Source organism: Erpetoichthys calabaricus, chromosome 7 (assembly GCF_900747795.2).
Source record: "Erpetoichthys calabaricus chromosome 7, fErpCal1.3, whole genome shotgun sequence".
NCBI classification, from domain to species: domain Eukaryota; kingdom Metazoa; phylum Chordata; class Cladistia; order Polypteriformes; family Polypteridae; genus Erpetoichthys; species Erpetoichthys calabaricus.
In genome coordinates, this window is record NC_041400.2 from 39,457,300 (window position 1) to 39,475,151 (window position 17,852).

The 17,852-nt window shown below is 37.1% G+C and overlaps 1 protein-coding gene across 1 annotated transcript in view; it reads left to right on the forward strand.

Annotated features, from left to right (window-relative positions):
- The window catches only part of npr2 (natriuretic peptide receptor 2), a 200,743-nt gene that overhangs the window by 34,998 nt on the left and 147,893 nt on the right, over positions 1-17,852 (forward strand). Inside the window, exon 2 of the mRNA XM_028804819.2 lies at positions 6,646-6,845. Within this exon, the coding sequence (XP_028660652.1) occupies positions 6,646-6,845 (200 nt within the window). The remainder of the gene's footprint in view (positions 1-6,645; positions 6,846-17,852) is intronic.

A 17,852-nucleotide genomic window follows, 5' to 3' on the forward strand; every position in this document is an offset into this window, starting at 1 on the left:
TAGAGGATGAACAGATAAATACTATATAGTACTGTGGGATAACGCTGAGAGTTGCCAGCCTAAGTTTCACCATTTGGACCTAGTTAGATTCCAGCTTGAGGTGCCATCTTTGTGGAATGTGTATATACTGTTCATCTTTGAGTGAGATTTCTTCAGTTGCTTTAGTTTCCTCTTTAAGTCCAAAGGTATTCTGTTAGGCTAATAAGTAACTCTAAACTGTATTGGGGATATCATGGTAGTACAGAGATTAGTGCTGTTGTCTCAAGGATCCAGCACACTGGAGTTAAACCCTGCTCTTTGCCATTGTTTGTGTGAAGTTTTCATGAACATCTCATGTTGGCACAGGTTTTCCTCTGACTAGTAATTTATGTTAGGTAGAATGTCTAGAGGGGGCTGGGCGGTCTCATGGCCTGGAACCCCTGCAGATTTTATTTTTTCTCCAGCCATCTTGTAGTTTTTTTTTTGTTTTTTCTGTCCTCCCTGGCCATCGAACCTTACTTTTATTCTATGTTAATTAGTATTGCCTAATTTTATTTTATATATTTTGTCTTTTTTCTCTTTCTTCATCCTGTAAAGCACTTTGAGCTACTTCATTTGTATGAAAATGTGCTATATAAATAAATGTTCTTGTTCTTTCTTCCTTCATTCCCAAACATGTGCAGGTTATTTTAATTGGTGACTCTAAATTTGTTCCAGTGTGAATATGTGCATGTGTTTGCTCTGAGATGTGCCTTGCCAGGCAAACTCACGATATTCTGGAATTGGATGAAGCAGCAGATTTGAGAATGTACAGACATACAAAAGTATGCAAACTTCAAGACAGAGAATCTTTTATCTGTGGCACCTCTGCATGAGAACTGCCTTTTTCCATCCTCTCAAACATATGCAGTTTTTAATGTCTGGAAAAAATTTGGGATTAAATCACTTAGAGATCTGTACATAGACAACATCTTCACATCATACGAACAATTACACTCCAAATTTAAAAATCAGCAATACTTTTCTTTCACTACCTCCAAATTAGAAACTTTGTTAAACAAAACCTGCCAAATTTTCGTCACTTCCCCCCAACCTCTATTCCGGAAAAATATTGATCAGTCTTGAGGACTCAGAAAGCATTTCTGCATTAAATAAAAACCTTTTAAAATCTTTCAAAGATCCCAGAGTACAATGAGAAAAGGATCTCTCACTCAACATTTCAGAAAAGGAGTGGAAGGCTGCAATGCACAGAATTCACTCAAGCTCCATATGTGCAAAGCATACAATTATTCAACTTAAAATTATATATCAAGCACATCTGTCTAGTTTAAAATTGTCCAAAACGTTTCCAGGGCAAGATCCTACCTACAAACGTTGCAATCGAGCTCCAGCCTGTCACATATTTTGGGCTTGCACCAAATTAACATCATTTGGGACCAAAATCTTTAAAAATGCCTTTCCTGTTTTTACAACAGGAGTCACAATCTCTCCTAACCCACTAACAGCTGTGTTTGGTGGACTTCCAGATGGGCTTAAAGTGGAGAAGGACAAACAAACTGTACTTGCCTTTACTTCACTATTAGCACGTAGACTTATTTTGCTCAACTGGAAGATTCCTAACTCACCTATTTTAAGTCAGTGGACAACTGATATTATATATTATATGAAATTGAAAAAAAATCAAATTCTCACTTAGAGGATCTGTGCAAAACATTTTTCAAAACCTGACAGGATGTAATCAATGACATTTTAGAATAAGCATTTAAATTCAGGAAGTGGAATCTCTTCCGCTTTTTTATTTTATTTATTTATTTTTCCTACTATTAAAGTTTTATTCTGTTGGCCCAGCTCTCTTTCTCATGATTGGGGGTTGATTTATTTCAAACCTAGTTTTGTAAAACTTGACTTTCTTGTATGGAATGTAATTTGATTTTAATGAATTCAATAAAATTTAATAAAAAAGTATGCAAACTGTTCTATTATAAGAAAGTCTGAATGTGTCTAGTGATGGAGTGCCACCATACATGGAGTTACTGCAGTCCATTGTTTTTGGGATAGTCTGCAGCTTCTAGTGACCCCATTGTAAGCCATCAATTCAGAAATTAACATATTAGCATAATAAAGAGGAGGCAAATACATAATATGCAATTACGGTTTCTGCAAAGTGGTTTTGTACCTTTTTTAATGAATATATTAACATGTAAAATGTAAGTATTTCATATTCAAGTTGTTTAATGAAATATAATTAAATCCATTTGAGAAAGAAAATTATATTTCACTAGTAAGACCTTCCATAGTGCTAGTAATTAATCTTCTATTACCTAAAATCAATATAAAGCAAAAACATTACAGTGCAATTATTTTTTTGTAAAGCATTACACCTCCCATTCTTATAACTTTAATTTTATTGTCTTTATACCTCTGTGTGGCTGAAGAACATTTTGCCACACTTGAATCCATTTATTAGTGAAGTTTATGGCTGGCTGGCCTAACATCATTCTTTGTACATTCACTCTTCAGTCTCCGTAAACATGATGTGCTTAGAGCAGCCCAAACATAAAGTGTTCTGTGGCACTTTAGGAAAACCTGGCCATGCATTTATGGTGTATCTATAATATGTGCATTGGGCCAACTTCAGAAAAGTCTGGTGCTATGGCACATTCACATCTGTCTGTACCATTCAGTTATACAATTTCTAGTTTTAGAAAAGTTATTTCTGCCTTAGCGGATGACTATCTATTCGATTTACGGTTTCTTCCTACCTTCCTTGTGATCAAATATGGTAATTTGCTGAGAGATTCTAACTTAGATAGTGAAAAATTTCTCTTGGCTTTCTCACAAATCTTTAAGATAGTCCCTGGATAAAACCATCTGTTGTTGAACCTGCTAAATTTATTTCAGTTGCCAAAGCTTAGAAACCAGTCACTGATGAGGGTCCTGCCTGTAACGGGTCTGTTTATGATCGTATCGACACTCACACTCACTCGTAAAATCACCAGTTATGCCAGCCATCCCAACAACGGGCTCTTCTCTGTGCTGTGGTAGAAAAACGGTACCGCTGCTTGAAAACCAGGCCAGAGAGACTTAGCAAGAACTTCTCTCCACAGTCCATTCACATCTCGAATAAGGAAAGTGTCTTGATATACATGATGCCCTATTGTTAATTCTCTTATATTGTTACTCATTAATTATGCTGTCATTGTACACATTGATTTTTTATTATTTATTGTCTTTTATGTTCTTCTTCTAATTCGCAGTCTTGGAGTTTGGCAGCTAAGCGTTTCACTACATATTGTACTGTGTGTATAATTGTATGTGATAAATGAAATTTGATTTTATGCTTTGAAGGCTTGTTGTTGGAAGTGACATTCATTATTACATTTTACGTGTCATTATCCTTTAGGGTTTTTTAATGTTATTTTTTTATGTTTTCTGTATTCATTTTGGTGATTGTTTAATATTCTCACAACAGCATTTTTAATTAGCACAAGCGCTGCCAATATGGTCCAAACACAATGCTGAGTTCAAAATTGGAAGTCGAGATTTGATTGTCAAAACCCATAACTTAAAACCAAAATTCAGAGTCTTGTTTGAAGAAGGGATCAAATATCAAAATAACACAGACAGAACCGCACATAATCGCCAGTAAGTTTATCTAATCTTAGACAGTTTGGGGCTTGTGAGGAGTGACTATTATATGATGATGTCATCGATACTCCTGGTGCATGATGGGAGCATTACAGAGGCAACAGATGATAAAAAACTTTCCAATGCCAAACCATATAGCATTGAAAATTACATTATAAAATTAGCAACTGTTAAATTAAGGCTATAAAGCTAAAAAAACAAACTTTAAAAATGAATTCTCTAGGTCGGAAGACACCAGAATGGGTGTAAAGATGATTTTTTGAGCTTAAGGAAAACTGAATGAAAAATGAATAAAAAAACGTTATTCACAACACCCGAATGTAGCACCTACACTCTTCAGAACTGTGGCAAAAGGGCAGCAGAGCTCTCCGTTTGGACGCACTACTGAGGTTTCACAATGGCCAAGACTGTGTTCTGTATATTAACAATATCAAGCCTGTGTGTTTTAATTCCTGACGTATTATTGTTGCAATATTTCTTTTGTTTCTGCAGCTTTCACCATTATTCTTTGTTCTTTATTGGTTAATTCAGTGTATGACTCCTTTGAGATATTGAGCCAGTGTTTAGGCCTTAGTTACTTAACAGGATTTTGGTGAATGACTCCTTGCAATTCTTTCCTGACATTAAGCCCTCTGATATAGAAAAACAAATTTCTGTGTTCAGAAAAGCTTTCAGTTATAATTTTAGTTCTTAAGAAAGAATTCATTTGTTTTATTTCTGAAACAAATGTGCATCTCCTGGTTTGATGCTTGTAACTTCCGAGTAGTAGCTCTCTAGTACTGTGCCAGTAGTTAGCCACGGCCACTTATTATCTTAAACTATGGTGTTGTTTTAATTATCCATTTGGCTTTGCATACAAGTTTAGAATGTTCTACCTGATGTGAATATGCTATTTGCTTTTCAGTTGATTTTGGAGTTTATTTCCTGGGCCTTGATTTGCACTATTAGGACAGTTGTTTGTGACTTTAGGCCTTAGTTCACTTAAGTGTCTCCCTTGATATGTTGTGATTTTATGAAAATAATGCATGACTGAACAATGTGTGATAAGCTGGGAGAAGGTCCCTTCAGCCCCACTGAAGTGAAATGGCCATCGCAGGCAATGGATAATGGTAACATGACAGATCACTGCATGCAGACTCCACACGGAAAAAGGTATTGTCTCTGGTGGTTCTCAAAATTTACAGTACTCAGCAACTGCCACTTTCATCTCATTAGCCTTCATTATGATTCAAAATACTGCATAGCACTTACTGTAAGTCATAGAAACAAATGTCCCCCCGTTCACTGCACTGTGCAACTAAATAGTCAGAAAATGGAGTTAAAAAGAATAACATAAAGAATTTGGTCAAACTATGACATTGTCCTGCTCTTCATATAGAACTTTGGATTTTCTAAAGCAGCACAGCAAGGAACATCAACCTTTTTAGAAATTCCAGAACAGTCTTTGAGGGCTGCCGAGAAATGATTTTGAAAATGGTCCACGCCACATTTTTAGAAACGTCCTAACATACATTAAAATTGCATCTGTAGTCAAATATCTTCATTTTGAAGTTCTGCAATTAGCTGTCTTGCTTAACATGGAACAGTGATATTGAAGAAAAAGGCAAGAAAAGACGTGTACAGCCATATAAAAGTGCTAGTGCTGAATATTGAAACACAAAGTCATTCAATCCTGCCTCTGTGCAGTATGTTGTGTAAGAGGAATGTCTCCAAAGTCAGGCAGTGTAGGAAGCAGCTACAATCCTATTGTTACTCTAATCATAAACATGGAAAGACACCATTGGAATTTTTTAAATTGCTCTTACATCAATTAAAAAAATGTTTCTGGAAATTACTATAATGTAAGTGTTACAAACCTGGATCATGAATCTTGATTAACACATTTTCAGTATCCCGATTAATGCAGCTTGTTTTATGTGTATTTGGAATATTTTTCATTATATTGATTACATTGTTACGACATCATCTCAGGATCTTTGTTTTTCAAGGGCACCTCCAATTTGTGCTTGTTCTTCATGGCCACTGCCACATTGTTTATGCCAGCGTTTCTCAACCTTTAAGTATTTGCGACCCAAGTTATCATAACAGTTTTAATTGATCCCCCCTAACGTTTTTTTGAAACCCTAATAAAAATTATTCATATATTTTTTGCTGCCGATACACCGCTACAAGTTTAAAATTTCCCTACGAATAGCAAAATTACGCCACATATGGCAACATTCGCCCCTTTTTTTTTACTAGGGGTACGCGCCCCACAGTTTGAGAACTGCTGGTTTATGCCATTATGTCTCATTGTGAATTCATAATCACCAGTGTCATGATGTGGCCCCTTTAATAGATCGTTTCATATTTTGGATTCTATTCAAATAAAAATAACATAATTCTTTAGTACTAGTCGGGTTCAATATAAGAAGACCTATGGCAAACATCTTTTGACTTGGAGTTTGATTTAACATCTCTAGTTTAACTGATTCATTTTCTGTCAGTCCTGTTAATATCTGACCATTGTTCATTTTGCTTCTATTTTGTATCTTCATGTCCAAATGCACTCATTCATGTCTACATTTGGGCAATCTCTTTGGAGATCATAACAGAAGGAATTTTCTAAATAAAAAAATGAAATGAAAATGATACTTTCAAAAGAATAAAACAAAATTCAGCTGTAAGTAATGGTGTAGGGGGCTGTATATGTCTACTCCTGCAACATTTTGAGGAGAAGGTCTGCCAGTGGACATCCATTCCTTCCACATGGTATGGAGGTGCATGCCAAGTTAAGAACTGCTGTTCTAGAGTGTATGGTATGTTCTAAAAGTGGGCGTCAATGGTGATGGATACCCAAGACACTGGGGTGCATTTCACTCTCTGCACTGTACACTTACATTGCATGAATATTTCCAGGTTTACTCTGACATGATGATTCATTGTTCTCTTCTACTTTAATAGAAATTGATCCCTGAGGAGAATAATAATCAATGATTTGTTTACTGTTCTTTTTCTCTTTCTCTCTCTTCTCGCAAGTTATTTATATCTGTGGACCTTTGGACTCCTTCCAGAAGATAATGTATCTGTTCCAAGCAGAAGGGATTTCTACTGAGGACTATGCCATCTTCTATGTAGATGCATTTGCAGAAATTCTAGAGGGCAAAGGAAACAGAGAGGCCAAAAAACCCTGGCAGAATATAGAGAACCAGCTGGGTGATCCAATTGAGCTGTTTAAGGTAAAGAAATCTGCATTTAATGAGTCATTGAAAGATTACATAAGTTATGCACTTCAAAAATTTTTTAAAAAGTTTTTATTATTTAAATTTGAGTAATTTTTCCATGAAAAACTGTTTCTCCAAATCATGACTGTTTCATCTGGTTGGTTCTTAAATAAAAGTATGCAATCAAGAACAGGACCGGAGAATTTATTTAATTGTTACCAGTGATGAGTGAATCTTGCTTAACTCGCTCTGCCTCAAGTTCAGCAAAGTTGCAGAAATGTGCAGTAAGTTCGGCAAACTCTGCAAAATACCTTGAAGACAATGGGGAAGGAGAAATTGAACCAGTCTTGAGTGGATTATAATGATGTAGTTGTCTTTTAATTGTCCATGAGGGTTAGCAAAGTGTCTGTCACCTATGTTGGACTGATTATTATGTCCAAATAGTGAATTGAGCTGTGAGGCTGTCATGCTAACCACTCTGCTACCATTCGTAGAATGAAATATTAGAACAGTAAAATTACTTTCAGGCAATGACAACAGGAGCAGGAAACATGACTTCACTGAGGCTTGGCTCCCACGGATTCCATAGCAGATATTCACTTCTTTCAAACTGAAAGTACAGTTTGCTTTTTTTATTCCCTGGCACACTTGCTCACTCACTGCCACTGCTACTAAATATGCACAATACGGCTGTTAATTCTTCACTGCTTCCTGTTTACATTAACTGCACAACACTCTGAGTAATATTGAAAAGGGGTAGGCATTCATATTATATGCAGGTCGTATACAAGTCCACACAAAAAGACATTATCTTTAAAAAACAAATACATCAACACATTTCCAGTTTCTTTCTGCATGCACATTTTGTGTTTAAATTACTATGCAAGATTTTCTTTCATTTTTAGCATACCAGTAAAACAATTCTAATGAAATCTATGCCAATTGAAGAATTTCATCTGGTATAGTGGTTGATCTGGCATACCGTCCACTCAGGGGGCTGTTCCATTCAACATTGGCTTTTACAGCTATTTGATGTCACGCAGACCTCGCGAAGCATCATGTGGCGCTGGGAAAAAAAGTGGCTGCACAATGAATTATCAGGAAAATATTTGGCGAACAAGATGGCTGACAAACCCTGCAAATTTTAAGTAAAAAAAAACACTTTGGTGAATTTCGTCAATCAACACTACAACTTACATTGCTCTAAAGGAAGAAAATGTAAAGAAGTACTTCCTGTTTTCTACCTCCAAGTTTAGTCAAAGCAGGCTGTCCTTGAACCTGATAATAACTTTCTTCTTATTACTTTCTCTTATATGAAGTAAAGGGAAAGTATGGTAATCCTCTAAAAATTCAATTTTGAGATTTTGATGAATCTCGACGTTTTAGACCTCCCTGAGTCCAACAATACAATTTTTGTAATTATGTCTGTGTGTCTGTTTGTGTGTTTGTATAGTTAAATTTGATAAATTGAGTACACTTTCACTTGGGTCAACCAAATTTTGCATACAAGTATTAGGTTCAAAACATAGATTTCTATCAACTTTTGGGCTACTTCTGCTAACCGGAAGTGGTAGTTTACGTTTCATTCATGCAGCTGTTCCACTTTACTTTTATAATAATTGTTCAATATATTATTAATTTGATTTGATTTGTTGTTGATGGTTCTTTAATGTACATAATATAAAAATATAACCATTGTCTTGTGGTTTACTCCTCAAATATCCATCCCCATATCTGAGTATACGAGAAAGTTTAGGGGAGACCACTCCCGATTTTTGGATGTTAAAGCCAACCAAGACCTGATTGGATCTAAAAGACAGGATATCTGTTTTAAATCAAAGTCCATGTTATAATTTTAGATTTTTATGTTGTGTGAAGATTACATAGTTTAGCTGAGCTGATTTCACTTTGGTTATCCTAGTCTTTAAAGATTTAGAAAGTTTGAATCTGGCCTTGTTTATGACTTTTCTACTCATATCTGAAGAGGCCTTGTCCTCTTAGAACATTCTGGTTGTTCCCTGTGCAGATTTGTCCATGGGTATGCCATTTCTGTAGCTTGGTGGCTGGTGTTGTACAGAATGCTTCATAAATGATATCCTAAGTGCTTTGCTTGTTAAAACATATCATCCATTGATTGAAATGTTTTTTATGATATGCTGTATTGTAAAATTTGCTTTAAAATATCATATCAATGTAAACCTCTAAATCTGTTGTAGATGGATTTGCCAATTGCTGTTATTTTTCATCTTTTATTTGTTCTTCTTATCTGGAGCAGCAAGGAGAAATTAAACAATAAAGAAGGGCTATTAAAGCCACAAACACGCCACTGTATCACTCTGACCATAGCAATGACAAGCAAACTGGCAAAAATGCAACATGTGGGAACACAAAATCCCAGGCCATCTGTAGTTCTAGGCGGAAGAAAAGGAGCAAACAGAAAAGGCTCTTAAAAATACATCAAACTGACAGAGCCTGGTATTTCTAATAGATATCATAAACACCGATAGTAGTATCACTGTCTGCAGGCCTTCTTTTAAAGGGAATTATGGCCACTTTGATGTCACACAGTGATGGACATATGCCCACCAGATCATGTAACCCCACCCTCTGTGATATCACTGCGTTGCAGTCATCCTGGATCCTAGAAAGCCATTGGGGACCAGCAGGCAGGCAAATGAACTCAAAATGAAGAAAATAAATAATTAAGATACACAAAATCTATGTAAAAACATCTGACTACAGAACCCGACTTCTGCTTGTGGCTCTCTTCTCATATCTTTTGCATATGGAATTTTCAAATATTAATTAAGTATTTTAAATTGCTTTTTGTTGCTTCCTTTGATTTTTTTTTTACCCTTCTTATGTTGGGTCATCTGCAAATGTATACATTTATAGATTACAGGCTTCCCTAAACTTCTTAAATCCATTTCTGAAAGCCGATTGTAAAGGGAGTTTTCGTAATCTGAATACCTAATAACCATTAATTTAAACTGAAATTTGGTTGTTTCATTCAGATAACACTAAAATGAATGAAAACTGAAAGAATTATATTAATAATAACATTAGTTATCAAAACAAACTCTATTAAGACGTTTCCCTTTTATTAAAGACTATTTAATTAAGCTGTTTATTTATCCTTCATAACTTCAAGTTAGTCACTCAAATGACTGATTTTGGGCTTTTCCATCTCCCGTATGGATGCCTGTGAAGACATGTGACAAGTTGACAGTTCCAGAGATGTGCAGCATCAACTATAAGCATGTCCCTAAAGCATGTCCGAGGCTGGGATTGCATGTCACCAACCTGCAGTTGAGGCTGCAACAAGGTGTACATGGGATAACTGTGAAGATGATCAGGTGTCGGTGCTGGTGGTGTTCATGTCAATATTGTCCCAGACCATGAAAATTCTGTGTATTTGTTCTTCATAAAAGAAGAAAGGGTATGTGTGAATGGGTGACTAAATGCAGGATGCGTCCCAAAAGTGTTGGGGTGCAAACAGACTCGTTCCTTTTAATTCTTCAATTGAAATATTCAATTCCAAGTACTCTCCAAGACTGACACTTTTAGGCTCAAAACAGAAATAATGGCAATACAGCCTTCTTGTTTTCCATACTTTTAGGTCTATAGAGCAGTTAGTCACAGAAAGTTCCATCCTTTTTGAGGTTCGGGCCCAAATGAGACACCAACATTATAATTCGTTGGAATTTTATAGCCTTTCGGCTGGAAGGGGGCAGGTTTAATATCCCCTCAAGGGGTGTCTTCTCATTGTTACAGAAGAAAAACAAGACAAAATTGTTAGCGACAGCGCCCCCTCTTTCCCCAGCTGGGTATTGTATACCTGCAATGAGCCAGAAAGGTGTTCCTCTGACGCACATGTGTGACAATATACAAAAATGTTTTATAAAGCAATCAATCATTAATTGGGGTGTCACACGTGCCCTTGGGAGTCATCCAAAGGGACCAGAAAAGGCCAATCCCGCGCCAGGCTGGGGGGCAGCGGGTTGCGCTAAACCTCTCTCTTTTCTCTCAGCACACCAAATACAAGAAATCCTTCCTGTCTCGACCCCGAGGGCATCACTTTTTGGGAACCGACTATAAAAACCCCTCATCCTTCATATTTAAACAGTTTTACTTTGGACTCGAACCTGTACACATTGTACTCAACTCAAAGCCTTTTGCAGCAACGGAAACTATATACGGGTGGCTGCCCCAAACCTTTGTTGTGTGTCCAGTTGTTTATTTCACAAGGGAAAATCTGTATTTACCACAGTTGAATCTACTTATGTCATGAGCAGTGATGTCCATGGTTTACACTGATGACTTAAGCTCTGGCTCAGCAACCCCTTCATGTCTGCTCTCTGTGTTTTGTGCCCTGCTTCTTCTAGTTTTTATACTGTTTACTGCATGTTGCTGGTTTAAGGATCTGGCCGTAATTAATGTCCATCACAGCCTTTGCCGGAGACATACACATTGTTACTAGGCATGTGTGTGTATGTGTGGCAGTCAACTGTATGTTGGGAGCACATGTGAATTTTTCATGAAGAGAAAGATAAAAAACCTTGTTAGAGTGTTACTCAAGACAAGAATTTCAGGAAGTCAAATTAAGATGTCTACTGGCTTTAAGTTTTCCTTTGGCCTTACCCTTTTCACACAGTATCATCACTCTTGTTCTTGACCCATGCAAATTTTCTGACAATGACTTTGATTAATACAATAACGTCTCTATACAATAAACTAAACACTGTGGTAGTTTACTTTGTTTTAATGAACAAATCTAAAGAGTAGCAACCACAGTTAGTTTCTATAGCTTCCGGCAAAAACCCATGGCCAACTGTAGCTTTATTGCTGCACTAGGCAAGAGTGAAAATGTCACTCCCAGATCATGTAGTCTTGAAGGCAATTTTTGTAGATCCTATTGTAGATTAAGAGCAGGTTTCTCTTTGGTATTCACACCATCAAATCAAAGTGTGGAACCAGGGATGGATGCCCCACCCCAGGAAATTCCAGCAAGTCCAACATGGATGTCAAATGTCAAAGGGGGGGAATGTCCTTTGAAAATTCAAGTAAGTAACACAAGGGAATGGGGGCAGTGGTGTTAACAGGGAAAATCAGCGGCTAGATATCAAAGATCGCCAAAAGTTACATCTCTTTAATTAACGATACGCCAACACCCCTGAAAAATTTGATGGCCTAATCGACTACCTACTTCACCTACATGGTAGAGCTGGCCTTGCATACATCTTCTATTAGGGAATGCTTTCAGTGGCTTTTTGTAAATACAGTAGACTGTTTTGTATTCTTGAGTGTTTTACAGTTTGTTGTTAAATCTAAACATTGGCTATCTTGATTAATTTTTCATTATTTATGGCTGTTAAGCTTCAGTATTTAGCTGAAGATAATTATAGATCCAACTGATTTGTAGATAAGAAGATTCATTCAATCTTTAGCTTTCTCTCTCACCCTAAACAGCTATTTGAGAAGGTTAGCAAATTCCTTTCACTTAAAGCTCTTTATTTTTTTTTTTAGTACTGCTGGACAAAAACCATAATTTTGAATTTTTTCCCATTGAATAATGGAAGTTCACAGGCCAATTTTACTGAAATTCTGTTAAAATAAATTTTCTCGAGTCTTTTATCAGAGATGACGCAAGTCGGAATTAATAAAACACAATGATTACAGAGTCTGGCCTAAAATGTAGCATATAAGGTTCAAGACCCCAGTGATAAACGTTCAGTTCAAAAGAAAGCTAAACTAATAGTATAGGAATTAAAAAAGACCAGAAGCCAACCTGATAGTGCTGCTTGGTAAAAGATCTTTTATTTCAGTGGCACAACAACTAAAATGGGGAGAAAATTAGTAAAGAATAATAACAATAATGCTCCTCTAGTAGAGGTTCAGCCCTTACGTAGTGAAGAGATAACCACCCTGCTATATTAAATGAGCATTCTTCTGACTCCAAGACGACTGTGGTGACACCCTACATGATAATAATTTGCAACTTCGTATTAATTGTGCCAGTTATGAGAATGAAAAAGGATTGTCAGCTCAGACACCTCAGCATGTTCTTTTTCTCAAACCTGGCATTTTGTATTGGAGAGCTACTGCTTTGATGTTAAAAGCAGATAAACGAGAGATACACCTTTCTTTTAAAAATAAAGCAAAGAATTATTTCTTAAAAACTAAAAGTAAACTCGAAAACAAAGAATAAACCAATCCAAAGACTCAAATTTGGTTTTCTAAAGCAGAGAGTTTAAGCAGATAGATAGTGTGACACCTGTAGCCACCCAACCCGACTCAGACAGACACAAGAGGCACACTTACAAAACTCATGCTTTTTATTTCTTGATCACTTTCCTAGTACAGCACCTTACACAGTGCTCTAATCATCAACAATACCTCAGTCCTTTTCTTCTTCTCTAGTCTCTCTTCTGCCGCCTCTACTCCTCCATTTGCGAGCTCTGTCATCCACCTCCCAACTCTGGCTCCCAGAATGGAGTGATGCAGCCCCTTTTATATTGTCCCCAGATGTGCTCCAGGTGTTCCTTGATGATCTTCCTGCAGCACTGCCTGGTGTGGTGGAGGTGCTGCAGTCAATGGCTTCGAAATTGTCCAAGCGCCCTCTCGTGTCCCATGGGAGGTGTTGCCTCTGTTCCGCTCTTCTCTTCCTCCAGGCATCCTGGCTGGGCAGGAGCCCCAGTCATTCTCATCAATAGATAGATAGATAGATAGATAGATAGATAGATAGATAGATAGATAGATAGATAGATAGATAGATAGGAAAGGCACTGTATGATAGATATAGATATCTCATGGAGAAGTCAAAATTTGAGAAAGGGTTATAATAGGAAAGAGAGTAAATAAATATCAAAGCTCAGTACATGTAGCTAGAGTTGTGGCCAGAAAAACAAGGTACATTTCACCAAAGCCAAGAAACAAGAGACACAAATCATGATTGGAGGAGAGAAGAAAGTCAAAAAGTCAAAAGTTACAACCATTGAAGTCAAAAATATTTTTTCTTTCAGAAATACAGTCTTGGATAGGTATGTGCGTCACTGGCTTTTAAAATGTTGCACTAGTGACGTCATGACACATGACCTCCAGGAACGACAGCCTCTCTTCCCAGCAACCAGTCTCCAGCATGGTGCAGTCCATGGGGAAAACAAGGTGGCCCCACAGGAGAATTGTTTTCACAAGAAATAAATTTTTTGGCCTCAAAAAAACAATAACAAAACCAGAAATCACTGTTTAAATCATTTTCAGAGGCTAAGGAATTTGTAAATCAGATCACAATGATTAGATAGATAGATAGATAGATAGATAGATAGATAGATAGATAGATAGATAGATAGATAGATAGATAGATAGATAGATAGATTTTTGTTTCAGGAAAGATTTGGAAGGAGTCATTCACCAAAATCCTATTCTAGTAAGTAACCAGAGCCAAAACATTAAGACAAAACCCATTCAAGATGAAAATTTAGAATACCAACAATGAGGATTTCCAACAGCACTTGTTCACTGGTGGTGTTATGGTGTAAATTATCATCTTGTATCAAATACCAGGCAAGTTCCCCCAGCCAGTGTATGCCGGTAGCAGTTTTCAACAAGCCAATCTAACACAATTAAAAATTTAAATGGGAAAAAAATGAACTCTAAGACAAAGACATAAAATTGTAAATTACATTTTCAAAATATAAAATTCTCATAACAATAAAATATGAAATACTCCAAAGGTGTTTTCCAATTCTCAACAGTACTCTATTGACCATTGATGATCAGCCTTCTGAGTTTTAGTAGTATTAATCTAGCTCCAGAGATGTTTGGTTGCTCTTCTATGAGAGAATGGCACCACTATTATACCTCCTTCCACCGTCTTTCTTTTTCTCACCGAGCTTTGTGGTTTATTTTAAATGATACAACTTGCATTTTACACAGAGTCAGCCCAGCCAACTTGCAAAGAAACCTCATTTCTGACCCTTGCACTCGCTATCTCATTCTTTTGATCATTATCCACAGTTTAGGACAATAGGTGAGGACAGGGATGTGGATCGGCCAGTAAACTGAAAGTTTAGTCTTTAGACACCCCTCCCACCCCTCCTACCTGCTTGTTGATCTCACGTCCCCCTTTCCCATCACTCACAGACAAGATCCCGAGATCCTCTCAGCAATTTGAGAAAGCCCCAGAGTAGAGTTGCTACTCCTCCAGATCAAGAGCTAGTTGAGGTGGTTTGGGGTATGTTGTAAGGATTCCACCAGAGCGGCTCCCCATAGTGCTACACCAGCTGTGGCAGACCCAAGGCACACTTGGGGGGTTTCATATCTCTTGGATGGCATGGGAACTCCTGGAAATTCCACAGGAGTAATTGGGTTCTGTAGTTTGGGACAGGAAAGTGTGGCCCCAGCTGCCACTCAACCCTAACTAGGAAAAGCAGCTTTGGGAAATGAGCTGATATGACACATCTTCCATTTAAATGTGTTATTTTAAGATCAGATCAAACCTTCTTGTGCTGAGATTATAGGTTATATAGGGATTGGCCCCCAGGGATAAAAGCTAATGCAAGGTCATGGCCTACACACGTGGTAGCCACTCTTTCCAAGAACATTTAAAAGATAACAGTTCCTAAGTGCATTCAAATAGATGTGAAGTGTGCACACTGGCGGTGTCCATGTTCATATTTGAGCACAGGTTTGTGAGTGTATGCCAGCAGCACTCATCACTACCGACCTGTAGTTTATATACTGTAGCACCTTTATATATTGAGAATACAGGTGCTGACACATAATACAAAATATATATTTTTTTTACATTTGAAGCACAGGCAGGTTAAGTGACTCAAAATCACACAGACATTCAGATATGGGAATTAAAGTGGCAATGTTCTGGTTTGGAGTCTTAGCCACTATGTTGTCATGTTAACAGTTTATTATTCATAATTCTCACCTTAGCAGAAATGTATAAATTGAGCTGAGAAACATAAGGTTTCCAGTTTCAATAATTCAGTCAATATTACCTTTTTATTGCACTCTTCACAGTAGATGTCAGTAGATGGGTGTTTTACACAGCAAAGAAATGCAATGCAATAAATTCCCTCCTAAATGTGGTGTAGGACAGCCTTCCCCATGAAAGGCATAATATAACGTTTGATAAGCATCCATAACCATTTTCAGTTTTTCCTCGTCCCCTTTATCTGGCTGTTATGTGACATTGTATAACTGAGAATGACAGGCCGAAACCCGGTCTTCAAGCCTTTGCCCTTCACTTCATGCTGCTCTCCATGCTATGGCATTGGAATGAACTGTGTGTTTGCATTCTTAAATTGAAGAGAAAATTGGGAGAAGATTTACACAGTCTACTCCTCTATTCATCTGTCATTGAAACTGAATTAATGGTTTGCACATTTTCAAGATCTTCAAAAATTAAAAATAAAACCCATCAATCTTCCAATCAATAAAAAGCCCTATGATGACTGCCCTTGTAATCTTTTTAATGCTTTCTGCATCAATAAACAATAGAATATGCAAAAGTCAGTACAAAGTGAAATCAGCAATATCTTAACCTTGCATTCACTGCAGAATTGGCTTCATTGTAAGGTACGCCACCTTCCTATATGCTAGATGCAGGGGAACTGAATCTGCCATTTTGTTATTTTAGGATTAACGTATATAAATAGGCTCAGGGTTGAGGGGTGGGCATGAAGCTTTTTATCTGGGCATGTTCTGTTCTGGTGTTTGAATTTTTCTTTCTATGTGTCAAGCACATGGGATTTTATCTGGATACTCTCATATTCTTTTATATCCTAAAACACATGCATGTTAGGACTGGCAAACTGCTGACTCTAAATTGTCTATCAGGTCACCAGTGTGTGCATGTGTGTGTGTAATATTTTTGCCTAACTGTTTGAAAGAGAATGTTTTAATAATTTATATTAATAAACTATATTATGTGCAACCGCCTACATCGTGGCCACTATTATCAAGTCTTTATTTTACATAGCTCCTTCCAAAATGATCACTGTTACAAATTATAAAATGGTCCATATTTATATTGTTAAGAGCTTTTTTATAATGAAAGCTACCATGAAGAGCTATGCAAAGCAGTCAAGTTTTATTTAATGAAGTGCCTGGCATGATTAGTCATTAAACAAAGAATTTCTCAAGAATCTTCTCTGTTACTGTATGCGCAGCATCTTCCATTAGGAATTTAACAAACTCCAAAGAGCCAAACTATCTTGTCCTACCTTTTGATGCTGACTGGTTATTTGATTACATGCAGCTTTGGCACTTTAACATGTGGTCATGAATCAAAATGCAATATACTCCGAGCAGCCGCTAGGCAAAATGCAATACGTCTGCTTTGCTTTTAGTTATCACACGCAATCCATGGACAGGAATGAAAATGCAATGAGCTTTTGTACTGAATTTTAAACTGACACGAATATTGCATACCGTATTGATAAGCCATCAATTATTTGGCTAAAATATTTTAAATTATGACACAATACAACTGCGTCAAAATTAAAACGGGCATACGCATTACACTGCAATGTAGTTAACACGTTGGATTGCATTTCATTTTGGTACAAATAATTTTCCGTAGGTATTTGTCACAGGCAACACTTGAGAATTTATGAAATCTACATAAAATACATAAACTTTTCTATATAGGTGAGTTTTAACTTTGAATGCATTCATTTCTAGATACCTTATACTTTCCTTATTTTGTATATAAATGTCTATGCATGGAAGTGTGTGTGTGTCTGTCCGGCCCAGGAGTGAGAGGTGGAGTCGGGGTGAGGGCTCCACCGCCGAGGATACGCAAGCAAGGCGAGCATGTCGGCAAAACGAAACCTCCAAAGAAAGACAGTCACTTAGCCGCAAATACAGAAGCGAGGCGAGTACATCGGCAAAACGAAACTTCTGAAGAAAGACAAAGTCGCTTAGCCACTAATGCACAAGCAAAGCCAGCATGTTGGCAAAACAAAATCTCCGAAGAAAGAGAGTCGCTTGACCGCTAATGCACAA